Source organism: Fukomys damarensis, unplaced genomic scaffold (genome assembly GCF_012274545.1).
Source record: "Fukomys damarensis isolate Sample0158 unplaced genomic scaffold, DMR_v1.0_HiC HiC_scaffold_9, whole genome shotgun sequence".
NCBI lineage: Eukaryota > Metazoa > Chordata > Mammalia > Rodentia > Bathyergidae > Fukomys > Fukomys damarensis.
The window spans coordinates 10,778,795-10,795,762 of record NW_022900921.1 but is presented as its reverse complement, the minus strand read 5'-3'; the positions used below and the strand labels follow the sequence as shown (position 1 = coordinate 10,795,762).

At 44.9% G+C, this 16,968-nt stretch overlaps 1 protein-coding gene across 1 annotated transcript in view; it reads right to left on the bottom strand.

Moving 5' to 3' along the window:
- The window catches only part of Nipal4 (NIPA like domain containing 4), an 18,494-nt gene extending 14,021 nt beyond the window's left edge, over positions 1 to 4,473 (bottom strand). The window contains exons 1-3 of the mRNA XM_033761767.1: positions 4,185 to 4,473; positions 1,848 to 1,965; positions 129 to 273 (exon numbers count right to left, since the gene is read on the bottom strand). Of these exons, the coding sequence (XP_033617658.1) occupies positions 129 to 273; positions 1,848 to 1,965; positions 4,185 to 4,473 (552 nt within the window). The remainder of the gene's footprint in view (positions 1 to 128; positions 274 to 1,847; positions 1,966 to 4,184) is intronic.
- Between the last annotated feature and the right edge of the window lie 12,495 nt (positions 4,474 to 16,968).

Below are 16,968 nucleotides of genomic sequence, written 5' to 3'. Positions count from 1 at the left end.
GAGGCGAAGGGGCGGTCCCCGGCCCGCCCTCCCGGACGCCAGCACCCGGTCCGGATCATCCTGTTGGTGGCCCGCCCGGACGGCAGAGAGAAAGGGAGCAACCTTCCCGCCCAGGTGGAAGGGGCAACGCAGGGGCTGGAATGGCCCCGGAGTTGGGAGTTGGAGAACCGGATTTCTTCCCGCCCTTCTCCCTGCTCTGCCTTTTTCACTGATTCATCACAGAAGTCCGATCTGTGCTGGGCATTAAGTAGGTAACCGCAGCATAGTGAGAGCCTGACAGTGTGCGGAATACGTTTACGGGAGTGAAAGGATGGTAGGAGACTGGTCAATGGAATGAACAGAAATGCAGTGATTGGAGACCAAAATGAGTCCGGCTGCTGGGTGCGGTGGTGAACACCTCATCCTAACACTGAGGAAGCTGAGGCAGGAGGATTTCGAGTGTTCAAGGCCAGTCAGGGCTACATACCCCGCTTCCCCAAAAATAAGACCTAAAGGGAAAATAATCGGCCTTGGAAACTAGAGATCAAACGTGTGGCCCATCAGACTTTCCCTGCCTCGCCTGTCTTACAGAGCAGCCACAGAGCAAGAGGGCAGTGAAGGAGGGGAGGGCCAGGACGGGCTGACCCGGCAGCAGGTTAGATCTTTAGCTTTCAAGGCTGATTATTTTCAGGGAAAAAGGTGAGTTCAAGGCCACCCTGAGCTACATAGCAAGACCCTGTCTCAAAAAAAAAACAAAAACAAAGTCAAATTACTTTCTCCCCAAGAGCTTCACACAGTAACGGGAAAGATAGAATAAGATAAACCATTCAGCTATCAATACTTGCCAAACTACTAAAGTATATAAATATAATGAAAGTATGTAAATTATTTCTCTGTAAGGTTGAATAAATTTGTATGCATATGCACGCATGCTTGCGAAGAAGTATTTTTGCTCCTGTGGGTGACAGTAAAAACAAGTTAGAAGAACACAGACGGGCTGTCAAAACCCCTAGGTAGTGCTCTTTGTGGGCCAGGGAGCGTTCTCAGGGCTGAGAACTTCAGTTCACGTGATCTTCGTGACTCTGTGAGGTCCAAACCTTAATTGCTCACAGAGAGGAAACCGAGGCGGGGGGGGGGGGGATCAAGTCCGTAGTCTCGGACCCCAACTGGGAAGTTAAAATGCTGGGATATGATGCCCGCTGTCAGCCGCCACACTAAGCCACCTGGCAGTTTAGTCTGAAATGAACTTCTGCTCCTGGGCCTGGAGGGTGTGAGGATGCTGAGAAAGCAGGGATTGGTTCAGGCAGTGTTGGTCACCAGCGTCCTGTAGGAGGTAAAGTTGTGTTAGCTTCCCATGGGCTTACGCTGCCCTTAGCATCCCTGCAGTCGCCCCCCACCCACGCTGGTGGTCACCTAGCCAGGTCGCAAAGGATGGCTTCTCCCCGCATGTGACTTTGTCTCCCTTTGTGGACTACTGTAAACAAGTCGCTTATTTTCCATAGGGGTCAGGTTCCTCGTCTATCAAATGACACAGCCCCCTCCGGCCCCTTTCAGTGTGTGAGGTGTCACGGGGTAGGGGTATGGGAGGCAGGGCAGAACCCAGGGGAGAAAGCGTAGCTGCAGGCATCGCAAACAGAACACACCCGCATCCAAGAGTCTTAATCCCGCTCTGGCCTATATTTTGGAGAGCTGCAGAAAGGGAGGCAAATGCTTTCAAGTCCTTTCTGAATTAGATCGCAGGTTGGCAAGAAACTGGATGATCAGCTCTAGAGGGAAATGATCCTCTGTTATGGAAACATACATATATCTCTGCTACCTGAAAGGGAGGCTTTGACAAGAGAATTGACCTATTTTTTTTTTTCTCTTACCTAAGCATTTTGGCAGCACAAATCCTCCTTGTGCTATAAAACTGTCTGCTCTGATGATGGCATTGGTGCAGCCCTTGGATTGGCACCACATTCAGCTCGATTGCTTTGTTCCGAGAACCTAGGACCAGAGATTTAGAGTAAACGTTTCCCTAGGACTTGACTTTCTGTTTGTTTGTTTTTCCAGCTTTGTTGAGGTATTATTGACAAATGGAAATTGAGTATGTTAAAGATCCCCAGTGCAATGGTCTACACCGTGAGAGGTTTACTTAGCACAGTCAAGTTGATTCACACATTCGCCTATTTCACAGCCACCTCTGGTGGGGGTGTGTGGAGGTGGCAGAGGAGGATTCTTGTGGTGAGAACACACAGAATCTAGTGGCTCCATTTCGTGTCTTGACCTTTGTAAGTCACGAAAGGCAGATGCTTGGGGTTGCGGTTCCCAGGGCTGTGCCCAGCTCTTGAAAGACAGGTGCACATGAGTGTTCTTGAATACGTTCTCTTTATCTGTGTTTGTGATTTGAAGAGACACCAAGCTTCTGGGTCCTGGCCAGTGGTCATCTTGAGGAACTGAGTTCACCCTGTGCTTTGAGACAGGGCTGTTCAGACACAGGTGAATAGGGGTTGCAGGGCAGTGGTAGGAGGTAGCGGGGCTGGACCCTCTCTGGGCCCCAGGCTCCCCATCTGCTCCAGGAGGGGGCTGGGCCCTCCCAGGCTGCCATGGGGCCTCTCACCAGGGCAGACATAAAGAGCCCTATTGAACCCAGTCTCCTCGGCTGCTGTCCTGACAAAGCCCTTTTCTCCTCCAGCCACAATGGCCCTGTCAGGCAGGTAGCAGGGATTGTAGCTTTGTCTCCCCAGAAAAGAACAACAGGGTTCACTGTCTGTCCCAGGCTTAGTCTCCCTGGGTAGGGCGGGGGCTTTGGAAGGGTCTGCCCAGCCAGGGACAGATGGGCCCTGTCCTTAGCCAGCCGGGGGCTCTGGTGAACCAACCAGCTGGACCTTCAGGATGAGCAGGACAACAAATTCGCCAAAATCCAAGTTTCTAAAACATGACTTTTGAAGTTCATGTCCAATGTTTTGTGTTGAAGAGTTGCAGAGGGCCGGGGATTTAGCTCAGTGGTTCTGCCACCTGCCTTGCAAGCACAAGGTCCTGAATTCAATCTCTGGTACCCCAAAAAAAGTTGCAGGACCCCAAAAAGTAGCCACATGTCATTCCTGAGCCCTGGATAAGAGGCTTATCGATGTAAGACAGCTCCACCAGCGTGTCGTACTGGATCAGCCTCTGACGTAGGCAGGGGTCTCTCTGGCCTGCGCATTGCAGGACCCTCTGCAGCTCCCTTGGCCTCTACTCTGAAATTGCCAGGAACGTAAGTCTATTTCCTCCCATTGCCCACTGGTTTGGACGACTAAAAACATCTGTAGGTAATTGGCAAAATCACCCTGGATTGAGGACCGCCCAGATTTCAAAGGCTTGATAAGGAAAAAAAGAATGTGAACTATCTCCATGGTTTCTAGATATTGATTACATGCTGAAATGATAATATTTTGGTTATACTGGGCCAAGTAAAATGTGTTATTAAATCCATTTCCCTGTTACCCTGTTTCTTTTCACTTTTGTAAAAGTGGCTACTATATATTTAAAATTATGTACGTGGCTCCCGTTGTGTTTCTACTGCGTAGTGCTGTCACAGGGGAAGAAGAGAAGGAAAGTGACCAAGTGGCAGGTCACAGATAGCAGTCAGGTCTCCAGTCAGGTCCCTGACCAAGACCCCAGACCAGCTCTGTTATTCTCTGCAGCAGAGACATGAGCGATGATAATGTTGTTTATTTAGGGTCGCTCTGAGTCTTATACGCGATCACTCAACTTTGTCAACCACCCCAGGAAGCAGGGTCTGTTATTATCTATCTCCATCCTCCAGATGTGGAGGCAGAAGAACGAGACACCGGCCTGCGAGCTGAGAAACCAAGACTCAAACCCCAGGTGCCCTTCGATCCCACACACTGCTTTACACACACTGTTCGTTACAGCTCTGCAGAGCCGGTCTTCTGAGCAGGGTGGGGAAGGACAGATCCTGCCACCTCCAGCAGGATGATGAGGAATCAAGGGAATCTGGACCATCAGGATGCAGAAGCTGGGCCACACTTTCCGGGTGTGTCCCCAGAATGGCTGCTGTCCTCACAGAGAGCTCCACTGTCATCAGAAGTATGCTCAGAAGTATGCTCAGAAGGGACACATGTTCTTGGTCTATCTCTCTGTCTCTCATAAGAGCACTCTGCTCAGCCATGGGGTTCCACGCGCCACTGGCCTCAGTCTCGATGACTGAACAGTGCTGTTACTGAGCTCTTCCTCGGTGGGCTTGCACGTGTTCCTCCTGTGCTCAATACAATCTGGGCACCATCTGAAGTGACATTTTACAGAAGAAACTGAGGCTCGGAGAGGTAAAGTGACTTCCCGGGGGTCAGACACAGTGATAGGGACAAAGTCATAAACTGGGCTTGTGCGTCCCTGGAGCAGTCCTGTTAACAGAAGCCCTGGTTTGGTGAGGCCGGAACCTTTCCTGGACCCTTCTGGTCTTCCTTGGTGTGTGCAGGGCTTCTGTGGAGATGGGGGCCCTGCAGAAACCATGGTGAGTTCTGTGTTGCTCCATTTGCTTTCATTAACAGTGCTGGAAAGGTTTCTTCACATCTCTTGGTTTGCAAATGGAGAAACTGAGGCCCATGCCTAGGCTAAATCATGCCTTACATTACCTAATTTGTGACAGACTCAGCACCTCACTGAAAGTCACCTGAAATTCAATCTAGCACTTTTATCTCTTATCCTTTCTTTCTGGGCTGAAAGAGCTAATTTGAGGGCAAATTATAAGTTAATTTTAAAATCATTTTTAATTTTTCCTACAATACTGGGGAGCTTAGGCAAGTGGGCCACCCCTGAGCTATATTCCTAGTCCTTTTTCGTCTTTATTTTGAGATAGGGTCTTGCTGAGTTGCCCAGGTTAACCTTGAATTTGACCCTTTGGCCTCAGCCTCCCCAATCCCTGGGATTGCTGGAATGCACCACTGAGCCTGGCATGTACCGCTGTTTAAGGATGAGCCAGTAAACTAAGCTTCCTACTGAATTCTTACAAGACTGTGAACTGAGAAAGAAGGCTGTGAGTCGGGTGCTGCTACAATTTCCATTTCAGAGACGAGAAAACCAATGCTTAGGAAGGTTAAGTCACTCATTTCTGATTAAATAATTGAGCTGCGATGAATCCCAGCAGGCGACTCAAGAGCCAGTTTCTTGGTCGCTCTTCACAGGCTGATCAGTTGCATTTAGGGCAACATCTGCCTGTGGGAGGAAGAGCTCCAAATTACTGCATAGGACAGAGCTTACTCTGAGCCCCAGATGTGGAGGCACCGCCTTGCTTGAGAATCTGATGGCTTAGGTTACGGAGAAGATCATCAGGTCATACTGAAACCCAGCTAGTATTAAAGTAGCAATACGGATATAAAGTATTATTACTCGTTGCGCAACTTTTGTGTTGCAGGTGTTTTATGTCTATTTCTTCTCATCTCATTAGGATGTCATTAGGGTACCTCCTGGTACCTGAGCTTCATGGTAACTTTGAAGTACCTGAAGTGACCCTAATTTTGCAGCTGAAACTCTGAGGTCAGTGGCTTGGTGAAGATCACACAGGCACGAGTAGTTCAGCTACTGGGATTTGGGCAGGTTCTCCAAGCAATGGCTGCCCTGACTTCTCTGTTCCCCGCTGAGTCACTGACAACCTCGGGGTAGGGATGGAGAGATCACAGTGACGCTGGCGCCTGGGCCTGTTCGGACCTGCAGCACTTGTCATTTGGGAACAGGGAGTTCTGAACACGGCCAGGGCGAAGCCTGTGAACTTGAACATGAGCAAAACACTTAGGCTCTGTTTTCCCTTTTTAACTAGTCTGTCATGAGCCCATCTCAGCTTCTGACGTTTGAGAGGCTGGTCAAAAAAAAACCAGGATATGAGCTCTAGTCTCTGTTCCGCTACTAATGCACTGGGGCCTGAGACAGCTCCTTCCCATCTGGTCTCAGTTTCCCCAGTAAGTTGAGTGACAGTGAGGAACTAGATCACTAGTCTTTAAAGCCCTCTTCTTTTGTGGGGTCCTAGTGAGATTTGTCCACAGGTAAGATTATCTGGATGGACAACACACAAACCAAGAGTGGCAGGTTCTGTTGCTTCAGGGCAGAAGCCTGGAAACTTGACCATTGGGGCCTCCCTTGTGTTTCCCTCTGTCCTCCCCGCTCAGCAGTAGCTGAGACCCCACACTCATGTAAGCCCTAGGCTGACTGCCAGTGGGGGCTGAGTGGCATACATGTGTACTGGCCTGTGCGGTCAGGGGACACGTCTGCAGAGCTAGTTCAGAAGAACGGCCTGAGACCTTCCTGAACGGAGAGTCTGATGAAGGGACACCTGTAGGCCCATTTATCAAGGCCCTGGGACACAGGACACAGTGCCGTTGCTGAGGGGACGTGAGCACTCCGGCATGGGTTAAGTGGTCAGAGTCGCAGAGAGAAATTCCTGCTCACTCCAGGGTAACGTGACATGTGGTGTGGTCCTGGTGAGGTGTTTGCTTTGGAAGCTCAAATAAAATAGGCTCAGCCTGCTTCAGGGACTCTGGGGAGAAGGAGTAGCCTTGCAGTTGTGTATGGTCTCACTTCAACCACTCATAATAGCTGTGTAACCTTAGGCAAGCTATGGATCCTTTCTGGGCCTTGGCTGTCTTATCTGGAAAATAAGGATAATAATGATAATGGTAATAATAATAAAGTTACCTTCTAGTCAGTACTTGCTACGTGCTGAATCTCTGTAAGCATTTCTCCTGCATTGTATCAGCAAATCCTCAGGGTGACCTTATTAAGGAGGCATCCTCCTGTCCATTTGACAAAAGAGGAAACTGGGGCACAGAGAAGTTAAGTGGCTGCCCAAGTTCCCAAAGCTATAGCTATCAAAAGGTGGCACACGCCTGAAATCCTGGCACTCTGGGAGGCTGAGGCAGGAGAGAGGCAAGTTTGAGGCCAGCCTGGGTGACTTGGCAAGGTGCTGTCTCAAAAGAAAAGAGAAAAAACTTAAAGGCTGGGGGAGGAGGAGCAAGTTAAGACGCAAACCCATGTTTATTTGACCACAGAGGGAGCATTTTCATCTGTAACATCACACCGCCTCCTTACAATAAAATCTGCTCCAAAGGGCTCTTTGAGAATAACGAGAGACCATTTAAGTCATGATAGCAGAGTTGGTGCTCAACAAATAAATTCTCTTTCCTCCTCTCCATGATAAGTGCACCAAGGAAAGTATCTATGAGGCTGAAGGAGTTATACAAGTACCTTTCTTCCTGGCAGGTGGAAGAACCTAAGAAAAAGGAAGCGAATTCTGTTTAATCTCAGGAAAAAAACCTATCTTTTTTTCCTGCAAATAAACTTCTTTGATGAATGTTTCCCAACCTGTGTCCCATGGGACACCACAGTATTCTGTGCTCAAGAAAGTGGTGTTGGCGAACCAATGGCATGCGTGCTGCAGCTGGCACACCTAGCCCTCTCTGTCTACTCGCAAGCCAAGTTGCCCCGACGTTGCCCGAGCATCAGATAACAGTGCCGACCTGGGCAGTGTCTGCACTTTGAGGGCTTTGGGTGGCAGTTTAGGCACTCACTGTCTCAAAGGCTCGCCATCACTGCAGTAAGCCTAGGGAATGCTACAGCCTCACGTCCTCTCTTAGAGATTCCTGTTGCAATAAGCATATTAGAGGCGCTGAAAGGTCCTGACTGCTTTGGCTTAACCTAGATTATTCCAAGCTCAACTGGTCATGGAATCCCCCCCCCCCACCATGTAATACCCATTTGGCAGAACAGTAGCTAGAGGAGAACAGATTCTTTCTGTGTATGCACATGAGGCAGTTAGAGGCTAGAAAGCCTACGTGGGTTGCCTGGTGGTGTATGCTTCTGTAACAGAAGCCTTATTCACAAATTCATTGCTGAGATGCAGTGTAGAAGAGTGGTTAAAGCAGGAAACAACCTGAGTTTAGAAGATGCCTTTTCTATTCTCTAGCTGTACTCAGTTGGGCAGTTTCCTGGCTTCCCGGTGGCTGTCCATTAATTTCCTGCCAACACGGTCACACAGGAAATTCTGGTTTGCACGTGGGCGACCCCAAAGGAATCCAGAATGTGGGTGAAAATTTCCTCACAGCTAGTCAGGTGAGGCAGTCAGGTAAACATCCCCACCTTCACAGAGGACCTGCACAGCTGCTGAGAGGCGACACTGCGCCACCAGCCTGGGGAGCTGGAGGGACAGCCTCTAGGGGTAGACCTCACACTGAGGCTGGGTCAAAAAAAAAGCCACACCTTTTTTGTAGTTGAGCTAAAGATCAACTGGTGATAATTATCTGCATTCTGCTCCCCCACTGCAGTGTACCTACTGCTTTGTTTGTTTGGTTGGTTGTTTTTCCAGTACTGGGGATGGAACTCAGGGCCTTGTGCTTGCCAGGCAGGCGCTAAATCCCTAGCCCCACTTCTATATTTGTTTTGTGACCTGCCCTGCAAACGTTTGTGCCTCTCTGTCTTCTGTCTGCCACTCTCAGAAAGCCTGGACTGTAGAGTCCTCAGGGATTTAGTCAAATCCAGGCAGGGGTCCTCATTTTAGTGAAGGGCCTTGCTTTTAACTTTTTTAGGAGCCCCAAATCCCTTTAAGCATCTGGTACAAAGCCAACACTTGCCTCCAAAAGAGCACTTCCCACTGAATTCCGGAGGAGCAGTTTGCTGACCCCTGGCTTTGTCCAAAGGGGAAAATATGCTATTTTTAAAAGGTAGGACATTTCTATGGAGGTGGAACCTCATAGAGAATAGTAACAAATGTCAAACCTGAAGATCAGTGGATTTTTACAGGTGGATCATACACTCTTGTAACTAGCACCCAAATAAGATTCTTTTCCAGCCTTCTGAATGGCCCAACGAAATCTTGAGCAGACTATTTTAAACTTTAGAATACCCACTCCTAAGGGAAACATAAATTCTGATATTACCACCCTCCTATATTTATACGCTTATTTTGTATGGTAGTTATTGACTATCTCTCCTGGGACACCAGGGTTCCTTGGGAGGCCAACGTTACATTAATCCTGGTGCCCCCAAGCTGATGACCCATTGCCTCATGCTTGTCAAACTCTCTCTAAATCCTAAGCCTTCTCTATTATTAATAATAACCACAAGTCATCAAGCATTATACACTACACTGGAACTTATTTGGATTATTTTAAGAATCACATAGATTTTATGAGGTAAACAGCACTATCTTAATTTCCCCTGAGGTTTACTGAAGTACACAGTCTTGCCGAAGACCACAGCAGCTGGCTGGTGGCAGCCCTGGGACCCAAAACCAAATCTGTTCAGCACCGAAGCTCCAACACTGTATGTTGACCTTCCTGTTTTCTTAGCTCTTCTATCAGGAAGGGCTGGGGGCGAGGATGTCTTGGGGTTGAATCTGTGGGGCGGGGACCGGCTTCCTCTTGATGCATCCTGGTCCTAGCTTCCTACAGCTCACCTCGGCGCTGTGACTTTCATGCTTAAAATGATGAACACAGGATCACATATTTTTTATACATTCATTTTATTGGTACATTTTAGGTATACGATATGATGACATTCACCATTGGGAATTTGTACCTTTACATGATATATCATATATTTTTAAATCATAAAAGTCACACACTTTTGGTAAATGAATAAATGACAGTTCAAAGGGTACAAAACAAAGGATGCAATCCCCCGATTATCCTACACCCAAGAAGTCAGCACCATGAACAAATTATTTGATAGCCACCCAGAAATTACACACAATATACCCACAAAAATATACACAAAGCCTACCAAGACAATGTATGCATACCTCAGCAGTCTGCCTGACAAGCTACCTCTTGCAAAGGTAGAAGCCAAAGGTAATTTGTATTAATCTTATGGTGTCTCAATAATTTTAGTAGTAAAATATTTATACAAGTTTGTCTTTTCCTTATGTATACATTTTTTGGCAGACTCTATTCTTTTAAAAATGAAATCACATTATACAGATTGTATCCCACGCTGCACGTCTCCTTGCAGTGTAAATGGATAATTTTTCCTATTTGTACACAGTAATATACTTCATAATTTCTAGACTACTTCGTGCTTTTAGAGTATTCTAATGTGCTAACATTTCTGACTTATTTAATTATATTTCTGCTGATTTTCAGTAGAACACGTTGTTTTCCGATGTAAGGAGAGTAAACTCTGATATAATGGAGGACCCTGAACATGCCTCTTCCTACCTGTCTACAGTTATACCTGTAAGGTAAATTCTAGAAGCGGAGTTGCAGGGCTCCAGGGCATCATTATTTAAAATTTGGTTCCCTTCCAAATGATGTATAGTAGGCTGAATAGTAGCATCTCCTGCCCCCATGTTCATAACTTAATCCCTGGAACCTGTGAATATGTTGGCTTACGTTGTGAAAGGGCCCTCGTTGATACGATTATGTTAAGATTCTCCGGACGAGGAAAGTAGCCTGGATCTTCCATGTGGTCCTAATGTAATCAGAGAGTATCTATAGAAGAAAGGCAGAAAGGTCAGAGTCAGAGAGCGGGACAAAGTGGATGGGAAGAGTGAAGTGGCCTTGAGCTAGAAGCATAAAGGAACAAGGAATTGATTTTTCATGGAGCCTCTCAAAGGAATCAGCCTTGCCCACACCTTGTTTTAGCCTGGTGACTAAGCCAGAAGACTTGGGTCTTTCGATGCCCGTGAAAGTAATATAATAAATTAGTTTGTGTTGTTTTAAGCTACAAGTTTGTGGTGATATATTAAAGAGAAACAGGAAATAGAATAAGGCGACTGTGTCCTTTCTCATTTCTACCGAGAAAGTAGGAGAGCTTGTTTCCCAAATTCTTTCCCAACACTGTAAATTCACTCTTTCAGTGCTCCTGGTTTACAACTGGAGATGTTACTATGTTTGGGTCCCTTTGAGAATCAGAGGCCGGCTGTGACCCCACTCCCTAAAGAAGAAACAAGCTTCCTCTAGGGTCAGAGCCCTCCTCTTACAACCTCAGCTGCCCTTTCCGTGCCGTCTTCCCTCAGGACAGGCTGGGGCTCTTCGCCACAGTTCCACCTGGTAAATCTCAGACCTCGAGCACCTGGGAGACTATGCTCAAGATGAAGAAAACGTTGCCCAAAGGAGGAAACCCAGGTCTCATAACCTCAGTGCTATGCGCTCTCTTTCAAGGCCATCTCCCCCTTTCAGAGAGTCTGGAGAAGCCTTTGGGCCTGGGCTGAGCTGGGGTTGGGAGGCGCCTCAAGTCACAGGTGAGAGCAGTTTTCTTACTCAGTCTGCCCAAGCAGTGGAGATGCTAGGCCTCACCTTCTACTCCAGGGCTGCAGAAATGTGCATGTAGAAGGCCCAGCCAGGGCTGCTGGCCTCAGGTGCCAAGAATGAACTGTGAGATTGTCTTGGGAGTTAAGCCACAGAAGGCCTGGACTGGAAACTCTACGCTCTCTTCTCTGGTTTCCGGAATACTCCTTTCTGATGTGTGGCTTCTGCCTTAGTCCTCTCCAGGTGATTTCTTCTTCCATACTCAAGGCTTCCGGGTTCCTGAACGTGTCGGAAAGTAGCTTTGGGCTGATGGAGGACTGGAGGTGAGCACAATCTTCCAATACAGATTTTGACCTTTTCCGGGGAGTCCCGAGTGCAAGCCCAAGTTGGAAGTAAGGTAATGGGGTGTGAGGCCTGGTGCAGAGGGAAGAGTCAACACGCTGAACCCTGTTCTCTGTACCAGGGCCGGTGACTGATTCCTGCATGCTACTATTTAATCCTTCTGAGAAGGGCTGGCACTGTTACTGCAGTATTGCTTTTGTGTAGGATGCTCCGAGTAAGAACTAGTTAATTTTCCATAAGCCTGATCTTAGCTAGTTGCTCTCTCCTACTTGCATTTTTGGCTGAGGAGGATCCCAGGAGAAACAAATTCAGCACCAGCAAACCTCATGCTCAGCCCTGACTGTTCCTGACTTGTTGTTCTTGTCCTTGCAGCCTCCATCTTCCCTCCACACGCCTCTGCTTTCCACAGCTCTGTATTGTACAACCCAAAACACTGAAGCCGGTACCATTTAGCCCTGTGGTCTCCTTTTTCAGGCCAGCTGCTGTTTTGGTTTTTGGGTTTTGTTTTAGTTTGTTGTTTTGAGACAGGGATTTGCTACGCAGTTCAGCTATTGGCGATCTTCTTGCCTCAGCCTCCCAAGTGCTGGGGTCACGTGTGTGAGCCTCCACACCTGGCCACCAGCTGCTGTTTTAAGGCAGACCAACTTGTTGGCACCAATGACATAGCAAGTTTTTGTGGCGGGAGGAGGGATGCTAGAGAAATGTATTCGTTCAGCATAAACTGGGCATTCATGATGTGGTGTGCACGAGACAAGAGAACTCAGGCTTAACTGGCCTCCTCTGTGAGCACAAGGGAGAAATGCCGCACTCAGGCCTGACTGCGTGTCGCAGGTTCTAGGGAAAAGTGAAGACAGCTGAGGTGAAGTTGTTTACCTGCGTGTGTATGAATGGATATTGGAAAGCAGATGAATCTTGTATTACTTTGATTGCTTGTGCCCATCCTCCATCTCCTAAACTTTTTTTGTGTTACAAACTGAAAGTCATTGAACACCAACTATTCTGTCTCCCTCGGCTCCTGGAAGCCACCCTGCACTGTCTGTCTCTATGTACTCAGCTACTTTAAGTACTGCATGAAAGTGGAATTGTGGACAGCGTGTCTCGTGATTGGGTTTTTCACTTAGCACAATGCTCACAAGATTCACCCACTTTGTAGCCTGTCGGAGCTTCCTTCCCTTCTAAGGCTAAGAGTTCATCAGTTGTGTGTTCTACATTTTGCTTATCCATTCATTAATGGGCACTTGGATTGTTCACATTTTTTGACTGTTGTGAGTAATGCTGCTGTGAACTTAGATAAACACGCATTAAGATCCCTGCTTTTAATTCTTTTGAATATGAACCCAGGAGTGGAATTGCTGAGTCATACAGTCACTGTTTAATGTTTTGAGGAATTTCCATTCTGCTTTCCCCTTGCAGCATTTTACATTGCCACTGCTGGTGCCCAAGAGTTCTGATTGCTCTACACCCTCGGCAACATTGGCTGTTTGGTCTTCTGGTGGAATGAATGTGTTCTGATTTCTGATTGGACCCTGATGGTGTAGTGTGGGACCATCGTGGTTCTGATTTGTATTTCCCTAATTATTAGTGATGTCAAGCGACTTTTCTTGTCCACATTGGTCATTTACTTGTCTTTGTTGGAGAAATGTCTAGTCAAGTCCTTTAAATTTGAACTGTATATTTGGTGGTTGGGTTTCAGTCTGCTGTATATTTTGGATATTAATCTCTTAACAGATTGATGAGGTATAGGTGTTTTCTTCCATTTCGTGCATAGCTGCATAGCCTTTCCAATGATCTTTTTTTTTTTTTTGGTTATTTTTTTGGTTTATTGGTACTTTTAAAGTATACAGTATAGTTGCATTCATCAGTGGGACCTTGTACCTTACGTGTCAGATCTTGCTTCTCATTTTTTCGCCATGCCCCGTCCAGTGATCTGTGAGACGATGAAATTTTTAATTTTCGTTACATCCAGTTGTTAAAATGTTTTCAAAATTTTTAATTGACATATAGAAATTGCCATATTTATGCAATACAGTGTGACATTTTAACACATTCATATAATGCGTAATTATAATTTCAGAATAATTAGCATAGCTATGATCTCGCACATCATTTGTTTGTTTGAAAGCATTCAAAAATTTTTCAAAATTTTATTCATACATTTTAGGTATACAATATAATGACATTCATCATTGGAAATTTGCGCCTTTACCTAATCTTCTTGGTTCTTTTTTTTCCCCCCGTTTACCTGCCCTCCCTTCAACCCCTCCATCCCTCCCTATTTACACAGATTTTGTTTCCATTTTTTTATTTTCTCATATTAATTCCATTCCCTTCTTTCCTTTTCCCCGCCCCTACCACTTCCACCTTCCCCTTTGCTCCTTTTCTTCCTGTTTCTCATTATCTGTCAGACCTTTTAGTCCTTACTTACAGTTTCAGTTTCACACACCAGAGAAACTATTCAGTATTTATATTTGTGTTCTATTTATTTCACTTGAGTATCCTCTCAATGTGCATCCATGTAGCTATAAATATCTCTCATTTCTTACTTTTTATGGCTGACTAGTACTCCATTTTATTTAAAAACACACACACATTTTCTTTATTCAGTCTCCAGTTGATGGGCAATTGGGATGTTTCTAAGTTTTAGCTATTACAAACTGTGCCACTAGGAACACGGGTGCGCATATATCACTGTGGAATGATTTTTTAAATTATTTTGGGAAGATACCTAGCAGGGGAATACCTGGGTCAAACAGGATTTCCAATCCTACTTCTTTGAGGTGTCTCCATACTGATTTCCACAGTGGTTGCCCCAGTCTGTACTCCCACCAGCAGTGGAACGGTGTTCCTATTTCCCCACAGCCCCACCAGCATTTGTTATTGGTTGATTTTATGATAGCAGCCATTCTTTCCGGGGTGAGGTAGAATCTCATCATCATTTTCATTTGCAACTCTCAGATGACTAGTGCTTTGAACATTTTTTGATACGTTTATTTGCTATTTCTACTTCTTGTCTGATAAATGTTCATTTCAGATGCCCATTTTTGGATTGAATTTTAAATTTGGGAGGTCTGATTTTTTAAAAGTTTTTATATATTCTAAATAGTACGCCTTTGTCAGAGGAACAGCTGGTGAAAATTTTTCCCACATTGTGAGTTGTCTCTTCACACTTGTTCATCTCTCTTGCTGTGCAGAAGCTTTTTAATAAGATGAGATCCCACTTGTTGATTGTTTGTGCTAGTTCATGGGAAACTGAGATTTTGTTCATGAAATCTTCTCCTACACCAATGTCTTCAAGAGTTCTACCTAGCCTCTCTTCCAGCTGGTTTAGTGTTTCTGTTTGATATTTAGATCTTTAATCCATTTTTATTTTAGTTTAGGACATGGTGAGAGGCATAGGTGTAGTTTTAATCTTTGGCAAGTTGAAACCCAGTTTTTCCAGCACCATTTATTAAAGAGGTTATCTTACCTCTAGTGAGGGTATTTGGCTCCTCTGTCAAAGATGAGGTAGTTGAGTATGTCTGGAGTTATTTCTTCATCTTCTCATCTCTTCCACTGATCTTCAGGTCTGTTTCTTTGCCAGTACCATGCTGTGTGTATCACAGTAGCTTTGTAGTATAGTTTGAAGTTGGGGATTGTGATGCCCCCTACCTTGTCTTTATTGCCTAGAATTACTTTTGCTATTCTAGGTCTCTTCTTGTTCTAAATGAATTTTTGGATTGTTTTCTCAAGTTCTGTGAGGTACGCTACTGGGATTTCAATTGAGATTGCTTTGAATCTATATAGCAGTTTTGGAAGTATGGCCATTTTCACTATGGTGATTCTTCCCACCCAGGAGCAAGGAATGTCTTTCCATTTTCTGATATCATCATCATTCTCTTTTTCCAGAGTGCTGTAGTTGTCAGAGTAGAGGTCTTTGATTTTTTTTGTTAGGTTGATTCCTAAGTATTTCAATTTTTTGGTATGCTATTGTGAAAAGAATTGATTGCCACATTTCTTCTCTCTGAGTCTGTTTTTCATGTACAGGAAAGCTACTGATTTTTTTATGTTGTCCTTGTATCCAGCTACTTTACTGAGTTTGATTATTAAGTCTAGAAGAGTTTTGGTGGAGTTCCTGGGGTCTTCTATATAGTGTATCATGTCATCTGCAAATAATGACAATTTGACTTCTTCCTTTCCTGTCTCCCCTTTGTTTCTTTATCTTGTCTAATTGCTGTGGCTAATGTTTTCCAAAACTATATCGAACAGGAGTAGTGATAGTGGACATTCTTGTCTTGTTCCTGATTTTAGTGTGAAGGATTTCAGTTTTTGACCATTTAATGTGAAATTGGCTGTTGGTTCTTCATAGATGGCCTTTATCAGATTGAGGCAGCGAATGTCTATTCCAATTTTTGTAGGGTTTTTTAAAATCATGAATGTGTGTTGAATTTTGTTGAATGCTTTTTCTGCATCTATTGAGATGATTGTATGGTTTTTGTCCTTGGCTCTATTAATATAGTATATTACATTTATTCATTTGCATACGTTGAACCATCCCTTGTATCCCTGGGATGATTCCACTTAGTCAGGATGTATGATCATCTTGATGATCTTCTGCATTCTAGTTGCCAGTATTTTATTAAGGATTTTTGCATCTATGTTCATTAGTGAGATTGGCCTATAGTTCTCTTTTTTGGTTGGGTCTTTCTCTGCTTTGGGTATCAAGGGGATGCCTGCTTCTAGGAATGAATTTGAGAGTATTGCTTCCCTTTTAATTTCATCGAAGAGTTTAAACAATAGTGGCAGTAATTCCTCTCTAAATGTCTTATAGAATTCAGCAGTGAAGCCTTTGGCTGGGCTTTTCTTAGTTGTAATGTCGCCCTTTTCATTCTTGATTGCATGGATTTGGACCTTTTCTTTCCATTTTTTTGATAAGGTCAGCTAAAGTTTGTCAGTTTTGTTTTTGTCCTTGTTTCTGTTTATGTGATATATTACATTTATTGATTTGCATATGTTGAACCATCCTTGCACCCCTGGGATGAAGGCTACACTGTCATAATGTTAATCTTTTAGATGATTTGTTGCATTCTGTTTGTCATTATCTTGCTGAGGGCTTTTGTGATTATGTTCATCAAGGAAATTGCCCTATAGTTCTTTTTTGGTTAGATTTCTGTCTAATTTTGGAACCAAGGTAATGCTAGGTTCCAGGAATGACTTTGGACTTTGGGAGTACTCCTTAGTTTTATTAAAGAATTGAAGAATTATTGGCCTTAGCTCTTGACCAAAGTTCTTAAGAATTAAGTGGGGGAATCCACTGGGTCCTGGGCTTTTCTTAGTTGGTAGGTATTTTATTCCTGCTTCAATTTTATTGCCGATTATTGCATTAGGCAGAGTCTTTATATATTCTTGGTTCAATTTTAATAATTCATATATGTCTAGGAACCTAGCCATTTCT